Genomic DNA, 17,652 nt, shown 5'->3' on the forward strand with positions numbered 1-17,652 from the left:
CCTTCAAAACACAAAATTTCCCAATTTTTCTCTAAACCTTCTTATAGAGCTTTAAAAAACAAACAATTCAGTATATCAAAGTGTTTTTGTACGGTTATTGATTACGGAGAAAACTAAAAAAATGGTAAATTTAAAATTCCCATGTTATTCTTATGGAGAATATTGTAAAATGTTGTAGTTTGCTTGTTTATGGATATCTTTTGAACAAACTTTGCAAATATATATTTATTTTATACTAAGCAATAATTATTTTACTTAAAACACACACTTTATTAGTTTCCTTGTAGCAGTAAACCTAGGTACTCGTTAAACCTTATTTAAATAGATCAATTGAAAATCAATTCAGCCAAATGGAAATTCGCTTAGACGGCAGGTTTGCTAGGGCGGGGGTATTTATTTTTAAGGTTTATCACACTGACCTTTTCTTCGACAAGTAAGAAGGTTTTTTTCGTTTGAATTGGCTTTTGGATGTTTTCCTCATTGTCAATTGAACCTGCAACAGTGTCACCCATTTTAAATTTAATTAATTTTGATCTAAAACTACTAAATTGACTGCAACTCTTGCTTTGAATGGATCCTTGAAAACTACACTGACTTCTGGATCATTGAAACTGCTATAATTGAACTGTCTGTAAAATTGCAATGATTGGATTCACAACTAAATTGTCTCAAAAGTCCAGTTGTAGAAAGTTTAATGACAATTATATTAAAACTGTACCATTAAAATATATTGTACATCTGTGGTAATAATTAACCTGGAAGGAGACAGCTAAGATGACAGTGAGTTTTGAATGAAGTGCACACAGCACACAGCCAATAACAGAATGTTTTATTCTTATGATGGTTTTCTATGTTTACATGTTCATGACGAACACAAACCTTTGAGAAAGTCCATAGGCAATAAACACACTCGCCTCACAATTACAGATCATTTTCACTGGCACCATCCGTTGATTTCGGGAAACATTATGGTCATGGGGCAGACCAAACTATAGAAAAATACTTACTTCACCATCGGTTCTGTTCTAAAACATAGTTCTCACAAAATATTACATAACGATAGTATAGTACTCACATAGTACTGTTCAGTGAGTGTAGAGGGGAAGTTTAGATTATAGATACAGGTGACATTCATTGCTAGTAGCTTGCTACATTACCCCGTAACCCGGTCCAAAAAAATAACTGATCTTGTAACACTGACATAGTAAAACTATTTCACCCCCTGTGAAATACACGAACCTCTGTATAGCTTCAATGAGAATTTTGATGAGTCGTAACAACTCTATTATACTCACAGTGAGTTACACATTCATTGTAGGCATCTCCTATGTAACCAACTTTACGTGAACACACAGGATAATGGTTCTTGACGTGACATTCTGTGTTATTGCCACACACGCCGTCTTCACAAGGATCTACACACCTCTGCAGACGACATGAGCGGTCCTCCGGGCAATGAGCGTGACTCTGGCATTCTGGAATCCCTGTGACACAAGAAGATTACAAATATGAAACCATCCAGCATGCATTAGGTCGCCTTTAGATCCTAGTTACGACATAAGAAAAATACGCTACTAGAACTGTTGGGGGATGGAAGCCTTCCGACACTTTCTGCTCTGACATCCTATCAACGTGACAACATAAGATGAATCCAATAATATATTGGAGCCATTTAACAAGTTAGATAAATATACCAGCATCCTGTATGTGACAGCAAAAAGAGATATGTTCAACGTAGCTAAAGCTCACTATACTCAAACCTACCTCATCACTACCGCCAATTATGTCTCTCATCTAACATAGGTCTACTCTACCTAAAGCAAATGCCTTGTGCAGTTTGCATATTAAGTTATTATTTAACACTCCTTAAGCTTACTCAATAAACATTCCTTAACACTTTCCCCTTAAAATCTAGTATATACATTATCCTACATCTTAAATCGAGCACAATTGTTAAAGTTCTATTTTAGCAGTTCAAATATTTTCTTACACTCAGGAAGGCAGCCTTTTTCTAGAGTGTAGAAGAATCCTTTGAGGCAAGCACACATTGGTTGATGGTTGACCACTCTACACACAGTATTGAGGCCACAATTATTGTCCAGACAAGGATCTACACACTTGTGACTAATACAGGCCTTGTCTGTTGTACACATGGAGTCGTCTGTGCATTCTGCATTTTCCACAAACACAAACAACATCTTAAACACAGTATATATTAGGAATTGTAATGTTAAATTGTTGTATGAAGCCAAATGCATTAAAAGACAACATCTACGACGGAACAAAAAGTTCTGGTTATTCTCATTATATCTTAAACCTCCCATCTTCTTTCACTTTGTCCTCCTATACAAAGTATAAGGAGGAAGCATCGATTTTGAAATAAATTACGAGATTGAGGTTGCAATTGAAATAAACGTTTGATTATTTAATTAATGTGTGTGCATGTGGACTTCTATAGACCCACTAAAACTGTGGTCTGATTTTGATTAAATTTGGAATGTGAGTAGGCTACTACACTAATTTATTTCCAGTTCTTTCGACCCTTTGTAAGATTTAGCGAATTTCCCATATAGGGAATAAGCTATTACCGTAGTACTCATGATAAGACCTGGACCCTCGACCGATTTATTTGTTCGTTTTGGGCCAAAAACACCATCCGTTCAAATTCATATATATATATTTGTATATATATATGTGTATAAATTTTGCACTCTCAACAGCTTCTAGCATATCTATACATTTATATATATATTTATGTATATATATATATATGTGTGTGTGTGTGTGTGTGTGTGTGTGTCCGTTAGCACGATAACTCGAGCAATGATCCGATTTTGATAAAATTTGGTATGAACGTGTAAACCTACATTTATACAAACGAGTTCGCGACCCAGCATGATCGGACTATGGGAACGGGGGTTTATGGGGGGTTTTATGGGGTAAATATAGGTTTTCCCTATTTTGACCCTAAAAACACAAAATTTTACAATTTCTTTTCCAACCATTTTGTAGAGCATAAAAAACAAACAATTTAGTATATTGAAGCGTTATTGTGCGTTAATGGTTACGGAGAAAATAAAAAAAAAAACTGTAAATTTAAAATCCATATGTTATTCTTACGGAGAATAAGTCAACTGTTGTAGTTTGCTTGTTTATGAACATATTTTGATCGAATTTGGAAAATACATTCATTTCTTACTAAACTATTAACATAAAAAAACCACCTTTTTACCCTTCCTGTTGCAACAAACCTAAGTACTCGTTAAACTATATTTCACAATTTCAGACAGCTGATACAAAGAAATTAAATTCAATATTTTCCATAACTATGAGGTAGGTTTATTTTTATCTAACCTTCCTTTTATCATGGACTAGCAGAGTACCCGTCCTTCGTACGGGGTTGGCATATAAGTATAAAATGCTTATTGCAGTTATGGGTGAGGACATGGTTTAAGAAAGTTTGTTTCTTTTGTTCTACCACTGCCCCTTGAACCATAGAAACAAGTAAAGGTCTCATTGTGTACCACAGCTTTCTGTTGCTAGTTGGTTCAAATTAGCTGTTGTCATAAATGCAAAAAATAATAGTGCTGCACCCGGTAACTTAGGTAAACCTTAAAACCTGTTAATGCTATTTAATATCAGAGAATTAACTTGTGCAGTAAAAAACAGCTGACAAAATTCTGTAATTCCTTTTGGATATATTTTTATCAAATTTGGCAGATTTATTTTTTCTATAATAAGCTAAAATATAAGGTATTTTCCTAAAATCACACTTCGTAACCCTCCCTGTAGCAGCATAACCTAGATACTCGTTAAATAATAAGTCAATAAGTCATTTATTTGCCAAATTAACAAATACAATTTGCATTAGCTATGTCAATATAATTCAATACAATATACTGAATACAAATCAGCAACTTAAAATGCATACCCTTATACAATAAATAAAATTAAAGGAAAATAAATCTTTAACCACCAGCCAGAAATTCACGGACGCTGTAGCAGCATTTGGAAAGCAACAAGGACTTAATTTTTCTCTTGAATCGAAGGTGGTCTTTCTCCAACTTGAGATCAATGGGTAGGCTATTGAAAAGTTTAATTCCGTTGTACAAGAGGTGACGTTTAAAAAAGGACGTGGAATGTTTGGGAATTGAACAGTTGATCGCGGAGCGCAAGGGATAAATGAAGGAGTGAGAGTCGACTTGAAACCTGGAAAGGTTTTGCCTGACAAATGACAGCGTCTCAAGAATATAGATGGAGGGAAAGGTTAAAATTCCAGATGAGCTGAAAACCTCCTTGCAAGAATGGCGACGTGGGAGAGAGAAAATGGTTCTTACTGCGTTCTTCTGAAGCCTAAACAAGAAAAGTGTTCTTTGATTTTCAGCACCCCAAATCGGCAGAGCATATGAAAGAAAAGGATATATCAACCCATAGTAGGCTGAAAGAAGGACATCAGTATTAGCAGTTCTGGATAAAGTACGCAGGACGAAGAGGCCTCTACTAACCCTGCCCATGACGTAGTCAACATGTTGATAAAACTTTAGATGTTGATCTAGGTACAACCCAAGAAATTTCACTGATTCTGTTGGCTGAACCAACGTTTGATTCAAGAGAATTGATAAAGAAGAGTCATGGATTGAACGGTTCGAGATACGGAAATTTAAAAACTGGGTTTTTGATGTATTTATTTTCAACCTGTTGACGTCAAACCACTGAATGAGCTTGTTGGCTTCAATGTAGGTTCTTTGTTCAAGTTCAGCTAAAGAAGGACTAGCGAGTGTCAAAGAGGTGTCGTCTGCAAACAAGCAGACCTTGGCGTTTGTGCATGAGGGAAGGTCGTTGATAAACAGAAGAAACAGAATTGGACCGAGGACAGACCCCTGAGGTACCTGAGGTAGCCACGGAGGACCTGAAATGCCTCACACATCCATCACTATCGGTAGCTGGTATCTCAACGACCTGTTTCCTTCCTTTAAGAAAGGTTGAAAACCAATCCAAGGTCACACCTCTGACGCCCAATGCTTCGAGTTTATTCAGCAGCAGGTCATGGTCAACCAAGTCAAAAGCTTTACTTAGGTCGAAGAACACGCCCGAAGAATGGTTTTTGGCGTCCAGTTGCATGACTATGTTGTTGACCAAGGAGAAAATTGCACTTGAGGTGCTTCTGCTCTTTACAAATCCATGCTGATCTTCGAAGAGGGTTTTGTTGACCAACAAAAAGTTCCACAGCCTGGTCAAAACTGCTTTCTCATAGATTTTTGACAAAGAGGATAAGATTGAAATTGGCCTATAGTTGCTACATTCCTTACGGCTTCCTGATTTGAAGACTGGCCTAACAACTGCTAATTTTAGAGCACTTGGGAAATGTCCGTGAACAAAAGAATGGTTGATAAGGATGGACAAAGGACTTGCCAGTAGATCGGAAACCTCCTTTAAGAGAACAGGTGAGATTTCATCTTCCCCCGATGTCTTCTTGTTTGCCAGTTCTTGGATAATTCCCTTTATCTCAGTGTCAGATGTTGGATAGAGGAACAGCGAGTCTCTAACTACTGGTAACTGCATCGGATCAGAACGCATGGAATCGGTTGAAGTACCAGAGGTTTGTGTGATTTCGATAAAGTAAGAGTTGAACAATTAAAAAAGGACGTGGAATGTTTGGGAATTGAACAGTTGATCGCGGAGCGCAAGGGTAAAGTAAGAGTTGAACAATTCCGAAATCTCCTGAGGCTGTCTGGCAATTTTGCCATCGTTTTTTACCAAGCTAATGTCGTTTGGCATTCCCTTATTAGGTGCTTTATTACTATTGATTATATCCCATATTGCCTTTGACTTATTTCCCGAAGAATTAATTTTCTTCAGAATCTCACAGGATTTTCGATCTTTTATAGCCTTGCGATAATATTTTTTTAGGTTATTATAATATTGCCTCAGAGGATGTTCAGAATCGAAATTCTTTGTCGTATTGTACAGATCAAAGAGTTTGTCCTTGATCATCATCAAATCGTTGCTCAAGGAAAGTTTCTTTTGACAAGGTTCTTTTATCTTTTTTGTTATTTTTTGAAAGGATATATCAAAAAGGTATTTTAGTTGATCGTAGAAGCCCTCAAATTTTTCATCAAGATCATCTGTAGCCAGCATATCTGTCCAAGTCTCCTTAGAAAGAAGGTGCCTGAAGACCATCTTATTACAGTCATTAAATTGCCTGTAGACTATAGTTTTCCCACCTGGAGGTTTCCTACGTTTAGGAAAAGGTATTTTAACAGTTTGCGCGTAGTGATCCGATAGTGTCGAGATGACTACCTCACTTTCAAGGCTAATACAGTTTGTGAAAATGTGATCGATTAAAGTTTTGGAATGAAGTGCTTCTCTGGTGAAGCTTCTGACTATGTTGGATAAACCATGTGAAGTCATGATAGCTAAGTACTTCCGAACAAGGAAGGACTCCTTTGCCAGGTCAATGTTCATATCACCCATGACTATAACTGTATCGTGACCTCCCTCTAGTGTATCCAGTAAATCTGATATGCGATCAAAGAATTCATCATAATGAGTACAAGGTGGTCTGTACACTGCGACAATCAGATATTTCTCAGAGGGATTAAGGATAACCGAGGTAGCTGCAAACTCACAGATGCCTTCTACACAAAACTGTTCGCAGCTGAGAGCTTTACATTCTACATTTCCTCTGCTCCATATACCAACTCCACCTCCATTCATGTTAGATCTACAGAATGATGCAATATGGACGAAGTTATGAATGCGCAGATCCTCTATCTGGAATGTCTTCAGGGCGTGTTCTGTTAGACACAGAATGTCTGGCTGTTCATCTTCAATAAATATTTCCAACTCATCTACTTTACTGAAGAGACCTCTAATGTTCTGGTGGATAATTTTTTGAGAGTGAATGCCTACACACTCAAAATCCCCCTTAGGAAGTGACCCCAGGGGACGCCCACTGGTCTGCGTGCCTCCCCTAAAAAATGGCTATTTGTGATTGTGCGACTTTTAGAAGAGTGGTAATACCGGGATGTGGAACTACTACTGTGGAACTAAACCTAATGATATTGAATTAGATTTAATTGAAAATAGTATTATGGAATTATAATACAGTAGATGTAGAAAGAAGACTTTGTGGTAGTACATGATTAACTCTATATAAGATACTAAAAAAATCCATCCCGTCGGTCCCAATTAGCAGTGTCGGTCGCTTAAAAATTTGACTGGCGCTACTGCAACCAGCACTACTATTCGTATTCGCTAGCTGCTATACCCGTGCCTTGCAACGGGGACAGTATGCAAAAGAGTTAATGCTGGTTCTTTGAAAATTCCAAATGGTTTCACTCCCCACCATTTATTTTAGAAACGGAATTGAACTGTATTAGCCTACTAAACTTGATAATAGTAATAGGTCTAGTACTTTTTTTGTTAACTCATACTGTGAATACTCCTTTAGGCTACCTAGGATACAAAACCGATGATATATTTTAAGGTATAATAAAAGAACCTGTTTAATGGTTTGGACTGTAAACGAAAAGCTATCACAATAGTTCCAAACCTGTCAATAGTGTAGTTTTCTAACTTATTTTAGGGAAATGACAATCAGGCAAATGGAAATTTGCTTAGTCTATAGGTTTGCTGCAGCAGGTATATTAAATTACTGTTTACACAAAAATAAATCTAAAACATAATTCTCATACAACAACATAAGGGCCCAGGTTGATACGGCAATGATTGTAGAATCTTAATTATTTCATATATCTATGAATAATTTATTTTTACAATGAAATATTCACTGTAAAATATTATTACAGCATATCACAAATATTAGAACAGACTCAGTATAATTTATTATAAACATAAATAAATTATGTAACTGAAAGAATCCTATTACAATGAAATGACATTAACACATGGTTTGACAGCTCTATTTAAGTAATGTTAAATAATGTTTACATTTAGGCTAGTGACGTCATTATTTTAAATATGATCCTTACCCTCTTTGTTCTAATATTCGTGCAGTATTTAAATACATGTTTGAACCAGCGGTGTGGAATTGTGAAGTCAAAATTCAGTTGACAGTTAGTTCTGCTTGTTTACATTTTTAAACTTTGTAGGTTTGTTCTTTGTTACCATGGTTACCATCAATCAATATTTACTTTTAAATCTCTCACCTCAAATTTATGAAAGCCCACGGGGCAGAGCCCTAGGACAATATCGAAGCGGGAATAGTTCTATATATATCCTCAGAGCTGTAGCTTCATTTGTGTGCAATTTGAGCCCAGTCGGTTCAGTAGTTTTTGAGATTATCTCATACAAACACAAACACACACAGACACCACCTCTTCTTTATTATGGTATCGATAGATGGATAGATAGATAGATAGATAGATAGATAGATAGATAGATAGATAGATGGATAGATAGATTATTTATTCTAAAAATATATAGTTTTTGCACCTAATAGTAACACACATACAGACATACGCCATTAGATTTTTATATAATAGTATAGATGTTATTGATATGTTTTCATGGAAACAGTATGAAAATTACAATGTATAGATGTTTTGTATGAATTTGGAGGCTACTTTAAATAGAGTCTAACTGCTTAACATGTGTTAGATTAACTTAACATAACTTGCACATCACATTGTTTTTTTATATGTTTATTTAGGTAAATTAAGTTATTGGGTTTTGCTAAACCTATACTTAAATTAAACTAAAGAATATTATCAATAACTAAATTGTAGGCCTACGTCGTTGATTTTTGTTTTCTAAAATATGTTGTATATGTGTAACTATATTTTTAATTATCAAATGGTAATACAAAATACTCTTATTTTATCTTAACATAGCTTTCAGTTCACATTTACTTTATTTGATACATTTATTATTTGTGTATTGCTACACCACTGATTAAATTAATTAAACGAAGGAAAATATCATAAAACTAAGCAGTACACAGTGTTCTTTTCTTTCTAAAATCAATGAAATATCTGTTACTATGTTTACTTAATGGTAAGTGTGAAAATGTAAAGGCCATGGAAAATGGAACTGATTAAAAGAACTGATTTGTATATTAAGTTGTTTGTTGATATTTTTGTAGAGTAGAATCAGAGATGCAATATATACTGTATTTGCTATTACATTTTTTAGTCCTTGATGCTTTGATAATCATATTAGTTTTGTCTAATGTCTTTAATGCTAGATTATTTGTTTAAAATATTTTATAGTACCTATAGATATAGTTTCTTTAATATTTCAAAAGACTGGATTGATAAGGCACAGCAATATTTCTAAAGTTTATAACAGCTGACTTAGTTTTGCCAATGATTTATTGTGAGTGAAGAAACTGAAGATGGAAGGATTTGAGATTTAATAAAAATAAGAGTGAAATAAAAAAATGTTCATTTAAATTTAATAATAATTAGTATTTTTGCAACTTCAAAATTGAAATTCAAAATGTCAATAATAAATTAAAAGATATGTAATTGAGGGAGATGAAGGTAAATCATGTATGACAAAATTTTATTCGAAGGTTTGGTAAGTTTTTCTCATATCAGCCTACACAAGATTTAAAATTAATCAAAACCAAAATGGTGGTATCCACTACTTACCAGACTTAAACGTCATAACTTAAACGTTTCTATTAAGGCCATAAAAGTTTAATTTGGTTTCTAAAAGCGTTTGCGGATGTGTAACTATTATATGCATAAGATGTAAAGATTAAAATGTTTCAATTGTGTGTCCTCTTTCCGTTGCAAAGCACGGATATAACAGCTAGTAGGGAATAAATATGATATTTTTAAGGAGGCATTTAATTGTAAATCATATCAGGCTAATGGAAATTCGCTTAGTCTGCAGGTTTGCTACGGTGTGGGGTATTTATTTGTAATAACGGATTTTACATACGACCATTGAAAATTCTCATAAATATGATTTTTACAAAAACAACCCACACTATTGAAAATTAATATGTTACGAGCTGCAATACCCTTGACTCGCAACAGGAAGACAAGGCACAGGAATTTCTCTAAAGGGAAGTAGCTATTACCCTTTTATATGAGACCATCTCATTGTAAGATCAAGGTCCTGGACCGATTTACTTTTACATTTTGATGTCGCTAAAGGCCAAAAAACAATCCGTTCTAAATGCTATATATGTATATGTATGTGTCCGTGAACGCGATAACTTGAGTAATCTGAGTCTGATATTGATAAAATTTGATTTGAAGGTGTAAGGCAGGACAAACTTGAATGGGTTCGTGAACCAGCATGATCGGACCATGGGAACGGAGTTTTACGGGAAGGTTTATGGGGCGAAAATTGGTTTTTCTCATGATGACCCTCAAAAACACAACATTTTAAAAACGTTAAAAACCAAATTTAGTATTTTTAAGTGTTTTTGTATGGTTATTGGTTACGGAGAAAATTAAAAGATTTTTAATTTTAAATACCTATGTTAATTTTTTATGGAAAACACAGTAAAACGTTGTAGTTTGCTTGTTTATGGATATACTTTGATTAAACTGGGCAAATGTATTTATTTTATACTTAGCTTATTGATATTTTACTAAAACAACACTTAAGTACCCTCCCTTTAGTAGCAAACCAAGGTTAAACCTATATTTTATTTGCATAGAACTTTTAATTTAAAAATCTAATCAGGCAGATGGAAATTCGCTTAGTCAGCAGATTTGCTGCAGCACGGGTATTTTTTTTTTTAGATCTGCTGTATAATATTACAAATAAAACACGTCTGTTTTTCATTTTAGACGATTGAAGTTTCCCACCCAGTGATGTTAAATTATTTTCTTTATATTTTTAGATAAGGGCTTAAAATTTCCTAGGCATCCATTATAGTGTATAAGTGGTGCTGAAGGTTGTCTGAAAAACTGTAACTCTATGATTTAATTTTATAACATGAACTTATTTAAGAAGGTAGACCTAGTTATTTTCAAACCCCTACTTATATGATTTATGTCAATTGATCCAAACGAAACTAACAACATACCTAAGTGTAGCAATAAGATAAATCACTTGATATTGAATCTCAAATAGATTTAACCTTGTATTTCTAGTCCTACATACGTGGTTTGCATTCCGTAAACGGGTCTCCTTTGTAGCCAGTTTTACAGGAACACAACGGAAGTCCTTCTTTTACCACACATATTGTGTTCAGCCCACACACGCCATCACAAGGATCTGTGCATTTCTTAGCTATGCATATCTTCCCTGAAATGCACTCATCGTTCGTGAGACACTCCTTTACTGAAACGTAGATGATTTATTGCACAAAACATTAAGTACATATAATTAATAATATGTGCATTATTAAACTTATTTTGGACTGTGAAAAACTCGCGTAGTAACTATGAAACTAAATAGAAAAATAAGCAATTGCAAATCAATAAGAGGACATAAATTCTATATTCAATCTTTGGAAAATATTTAACTAAATACAATGCTTTGTTAATGAGTACGTTTTCTTTGTGTCTCAATTTTCCCTTAATAACATGGATCATGAGGGAATCACATTGTACAATCTCAGCCAAACATACAATGGTGTACGGTTTGTTAAAATGTATCCTTTTTCTGGTAGTTTCTACACAACTAAATTATCGCAAATTAGATATTCTATAATATATACTTTAAATGCCAAAATCTGTTATGGGGTAAAAATAGGTTTTTCCTATTTTTTACCCAAAAAACATAAAATTTAGCAATTTCTTTTCAAACCATTTTGTAGAGCTTAAAAAAACAAATAATTTAGTATATTGAAGCGTTATTATGCGCCTAATGGTTACGGAGAAAATTCCAAAAAATTGTAAATTTAAAATTCCAATGTTATTCTTATGGAGAATAAGTAAACTGTTGTAGTTTGCTTGTTTATGACCATATTTTGATCAAATTTGAAAAATATTTTTATTTCTTACTAACTATTAACATTTTACAAAAAAAGAACAGTTTTACCCTCCCTGATGCAGCAAACCTAAGTACTTGTTAAACTAATTCTATTTAAATAGGGAATAGATGTTATATTTTTAAGTAGACATTTCAGTGTAAATCCAATCAGTCAAATGGAAATTCGCTTAGTCTGCAGGTTTGCTGCGGCGGGGGTATTTTAATAATATTCAAGTACTAGTATTCATTTATGTAACCAGAATATAAATTTAATACAGGTATGTTGACCCAGAACACTATGTAATATCTTAATATTAACTCCAGATTAGCATGTTGAACAGCTTAAAATGTCACAATTGAAACACAGTCTCTTAAGTTGAATTTGATACGGACCTAATTTTAATATGATTATTATAATTCAAATAGGTATGTTATTTAACTGCCTAAACAATAACTCTTAACAATTATTAAGTTTATGTGCTTTAGCCAAATTTAGAAACAACATTCAAGTTTCGGGTCTAGCAGAAAAAGTAAAAACATGTGTTTTAAACTACAGCTCTTTAGTTTTATCGAACCTTTGAGAGAAGAAAACATCTCTGTTGTTACATTATTTTTTTCAAAGCATTAGTGTCATTGACAAAATCGATAAATTCTTTATCATTAGCAAGAAGATCTTGAGCGAAAACAATTTTAATAAAATCTGCGTTTAAATGAGCTAGTTTTATTAATTGTTAAAACACAATTGAGGTAACGAAAATTATATTTCCTTCGTTGATTTCAGCTACAGAATATACCCTAGCTTACATAAATTGAACTTTCAGTTTGGCTTGGCTAAAAGGTTTATATATTCGACAGATATTAGTAACTAAAATTAGCATCCTCCGTCGGTTGTTCACATTTTGTTACTTTTATGGGTTCTTTCCTGTTAAAGGAAACATTCATTATTATCGATGATTTTTTTCGATATATCAATTTTTCCCTTTACGATATATTACAAATTTACAGCTGATATTCAGGCTAAAATGTAGTCTGTTATATGGAAAGAAATGAATCTGTTCTAAGCTTAAATAACATAACCAACCAAACTTGCTGTACCATTTAAAAATTTCGTTTGATAACAGAGAAGGCGAGTGGAGAATATTAAATGGAGTTTTGAAATGTTACAGCAAGTTTGGTTAGTTTTGTTAGGTTAGTTTAGAACAGTTTTATTTTAATATTTTTTTACATTTTTGTTTGTCGATTCTGAACAATATTTATTTATCGTAGTAACTACTATAAACAACTGTTGTCAGCTGATATGTTTCAATAAGTAATGCCTAATTGGGTTTTCATTTTAAATTTTGTTAAATAAGTAAGTAATGATTAATATCAACACAATGTTTTAAAACCATTTAAAACCGTGAATCTTTATTTTATATTTTATTATTAAAATAATGTCGGTTATTTTCCCCATATTATTGTGGAGGTGGATTTGTGATTCTAGCAGTGCGGTAGCATTTTGCTGTGGAGGATCGCCCTCAAGTTGTATTTGTTTGTTATTTCTGACGTACCTGGATGTCTCGAATCTGTTGTCCTCCAGAGGTTCCTTGTTACAATCAGTAGCTGCCTCCTCACTGCTGATTGGCTCAGGCCTAAATTGACTGTAAAGCCGTTGCTTAAGAGATAAATCTATGTATATAAATGAATATGAATATGAAATGAAAATATGAATGTGCAACTGTATCCTTGGGCACGTTTTGACACTGGGTACATGAATAATGCATAATCCGTTACATTACCGTGTTCTTTAGTTTGACGCAGTAGCTATTTCCTTGAAATGGCTGTAGCATGTTAATCATCAGAATCAGCTACTATACAGTGGTCCAAATAAAGTATATTTTTAAAATTACTAGTACCAGTGCCAAGGATATAGATTGTATTATGTATTTTTTCCCAATAAAAGGCGATTATTAAATTAGGTATGATAATTGATACCTCTGGTAATTTTAAATTTAATTTCTTTTTCTCCGTAACCATTAGTAGAAATTGAACAACGCTTCAATGCACTAACTTTTCAATGCTTTAATATTTTTTTCAAGCCCTGCATAATAGCAATGAAAAATGTTTACGTTTTGAGGGTCAAAAAGGTGAATACCCATTTTTACCCCATAAACCACCAGGGAGTATCATGCTAGTTCGAATAAACATTCATTATTTAATAAATTAATAACTTAAGTGGTACTAACTGTGTAATTATTTAATTCATTTACTAATATATATGAATTTAAAAGGTAGTTGTACTTGGCCATGGGTATCTCAAACCTAAAAAGTAAATCGGTCCTGGGTCCAAGTCTTACCATGATACCTACAGTTATAGCTCATTCCCTATATGGGTAATTTGCTAAAACTAGATTTTAAAAACACACTTCTCACATAACACACAAAAGACCAGAAAAATCTGCAATAGCAAAACACTGTTTAAAAAAGGACCACAAAATTTCAATTAGAAAATACCAAATTTCTAAGAAATGTAACCAAGCCCAACCAACTCACTGCATGGTAATCTTGATTCCCAAAAAGATTAACAAAAAGGACAAAAAGGAAGGAATATTAAGGGAGGGTTAGGGAGGGATCTTGATTAATAAAAAGGACTAGTAAAAAATGATGATGGCCAAATCTACATGTAACACTACTAAATTTAAAACCTATAATTATTACTTAAATTATAAGTTACAAGCTGCTATACCCGTGCTTTTCAACGGGAAGAAAATGTAAAGTGGTACTGATGTGTGTTTTAAAATACAGCAACTCTATGATTTAGTTTGAAAATATAATTGATTGAAAAGCGTACACCTACATACTTTCAAACCCCTACTTTTGATGTTAATAGATCCATAAGAATATGACAACATACCTTAGTGTAGCAATATCATTAATTTCTTCATATTGATGCTTCATAAATGACATTTTTTACCAAAATTCTTCAATTTTAGTCAAGCCTCTTCACATGTAGCTTACTATATAAATAAAAAAAAAGAAACTTTGACCAATACAAAACGCACACAACCTCACTTAGAACCAAACATAACCCTCCTCAATCTACATAAAGCGTCTCAAACATCTTTTTCGAGTAAATAAACAAATACCAGTTAATTAATTGTACTGACCAGCTGTTTCATTAACTAAATTAAATTAAATCATTTAAACATTGGAAGCATGCCAGGCGTAACCCCTTGGAAACCAGCCTTTGGGGCAGAGCCCTTACGAAATTCGTCCATATCAATACTTTACGGCAAATCTACACACTCTACGCTTCATTTTGATGTGCCATATGCCTATATTTTTATTTGGTAAATGACCTTAACCGTTTACATAAAATTTGATTGTATCACTTTAATAATATAATAGATACCTATGTCAGAATTTATTTTTATACATACATAATTATATATTTTTTTATTTAATTTTACGTAATATTGTACTTGTAAGAACCATATTTAAATACAGTTCTCGCAGCTAGTCTGGGCGCGCGAACCCTTGTGTACTAACCGTCCCCCACGCCAAAGCCATGAAGACAGCAGTGAGGCGCTGAACAACCCCAGTGTGCCGGGTGGGCCGAATGTTTTTGGAAATGAGCAATAAACACTCCCCTCTACACCCCCTGCCCTAGCGCGGCCGCGCGCCCAGACTAGCTGCGAGAACTGTACCCATGGGGAAAACTTTCTAATTTATTATTGCAATCATAAACATAATTTTTGTGAGGTGTCTGACTATGGCCACCATTACCGGCAAAAGACCTAATATAACTAATAAAAGGTTAAATACCTGTAGTACTTGTCCGTGATCCTGTGTTTTAGGTCAGCGACCCAGGTTTCGAACCTAAAGGTTCATTTTCAAGCTGATACCATGGTTAAACTCCTTCTAAACACATAAATCCTCTTCATAACTGTGAAGAGTCGTTGAAGACACGAACACGAACACGAAAACACAAACATTTAACAAAATTGGCCAATTAAAATAATACTGGTACGGTAGCGTGCGTGGTGTAGCCGGCAAAAGATGAGTCATGACTGGGCACGCGTACGCGTCGATGTCGGAGCGTGACGTATGCGCCCCCTACCACTCCCGTTGTCGTCAGATCCTCGCATCACATTGACACTGCCATCTATCATATCTATTGCTGTATTGTAGATTAAATTTGACTCGAAGGATAATTTTTCATTGAGCAAATGGGTAGGACTGTTTTTAGATGATCGGTATATTTCGAACTCTTCGGTGGTGTTCATATGTTTGCCTTTTCTGCAATAATGCAATATGTCCAGATTGGTATTAATGTCGGTGTAATTATGGTTTGTGTCTATCAAATGATTTGCGAAGGCAGATTTAGTAGATTTTTTAGGCAGGTGTTCTTTAAATCTTTGCTTAAACGAACGAGCTGTTTGTCCAATGTAGTAACACGGACAGTCATTGCATTTAATTTTATAAATTCCTATCTTATCAAAATTAGCAGTTTTTTGTACAATTCGGGGTTTTAAGAGATAAGATAGTTTATTTGACGTTTTAAATGACATTTTAAAATAGTTTTTGGTCATTTCAGATTTAAGGCTATTGTTCAAAACTGTACCATACTCAGTGGAAACGTATTTCTGTTTATCTTTTAACAACTTAGGCCTACTTTCATTTTTATGTTTAGTTACTATCTTGTCTATGATGGAGCTTTTATATCCATTAGATACTGCTATGTGTTTTATGATGTTAAGTTCCTCGTTATAACTGTCTTCATTAAGTGGTAGAGAAATAAGTCGATGAACAAAGCTATTATATGCAGCCATTTTTTGACTGTACGGATGATGGGATGAAGAATGTATCGTTTGGTCAGTCGTGGTTGGATTCCTGTAGATATTGAAAGTGAAATTGTTGGGATGTTTTGTTATTGTTACGTCCAGGAAATTTAGCTTGTTGTTGTTCTCTTCCTCTAAGGTAAACTTTAAATTCTTATGGATGGAATTAAGATATGAGTTGAGGATGTTGAGCTGTCTTATGTTACCATTGAAGAGAAGGAACGTGTCATCAACGTAGCGGCAATAGAATATTATCTTATCTTTCTGGCGGTTCTTATCAGACCATAGGTGTTCTACTTCGATTTTGTTTAAAAATAACTCAGTTAGTACACTGGACAAAGGTGATCCCATGGCCATGCCTTCATTCTGGATGTAATATTCATTATCAAACAAAAAATAGTTCTGTTTTAATACTGCTTTAACCTTTTATTAGTAAATTACGTGATTCAGAGGCTAAACATGTTGAAATTAGAAGCTTGTCAAGCTAAACTACCCTACAACTACAAGAATACCAAGTTAAAACTCTTCAAGACTATTGAAAACATTAACTTTAACAAAAGATGTTTGGATTACGGACTAGTGCCAAAATATGTAGCATTTAAGACCAAAGCAAATACCGTGGCTGCTAAAATGGCTAAAAGAACCGCTGAGAAAGTTTGGATTAAAACTGAGATAAAATATTTATACAGTAAAAAAACCATGCTTAATAAACTACTACTCAATAAGCACTTGGAACTCATGCATAATCTACATCCATCAATCCAGCTAACTGTTTTTAATCATTTAGATACGCAAATTAACAGACAGGTACAAGCTAAAAAGAAAACTCAAGCCAAAAAAATAGATGCACTTATTTCAGCCCAGATACAGACCAAAATTATACAATGCAACCATAAATTTCATCCTAGGGTCGTAAACCATACCAACA

At 33.9% G+C, this 17,652-nt stretch overlaps 1 protein-coding gene across 1 annotated transcript in view; it reads right to left on the bottom strand.

Annotated features, from left to right (window-relative positions):
* Nucleotides 1-17,652, bottom strand: part of LOC129002315 (protein kinase C-binding protein NELL2-like) — a 57,643-nt gene that overhangs the window by 885 nt on the left and 39,106 nt on the right. Inside the window, exons 4-5 of the mRNA XM_054430023.1 lie at nt 1,296-1,484; nt 420-493 (exon numbers count right to left, since the gene is read on the bottom strand). Of these exons, the coding sequence (XP_054285998.1) occupies nt 420-493; nt 1,296-1,484 (263 nt within the window). The remainder of the gene's footprint in view (nt 1-419; nt 494-1,295; nt 1,485-17,652) is intronic.

This window comes from Macrosteles quadrilineatus, unplaced genomic scaffold (assembly GCF_028750875.1).
Source record: "Macrosteles quadrilineatus isolate MER2022 unplaced genomic scaffold, UCM_ALF_1.0 Scaffold_1__1_contigs__length_201487025, whole genome shotgun sequence".
NCBI lineage: Eukaryota > Metazoa > Arthropoda > Insecta > Hemiptera > Cicadellidae > Macrosteles > Macrosteles quadrilineatus.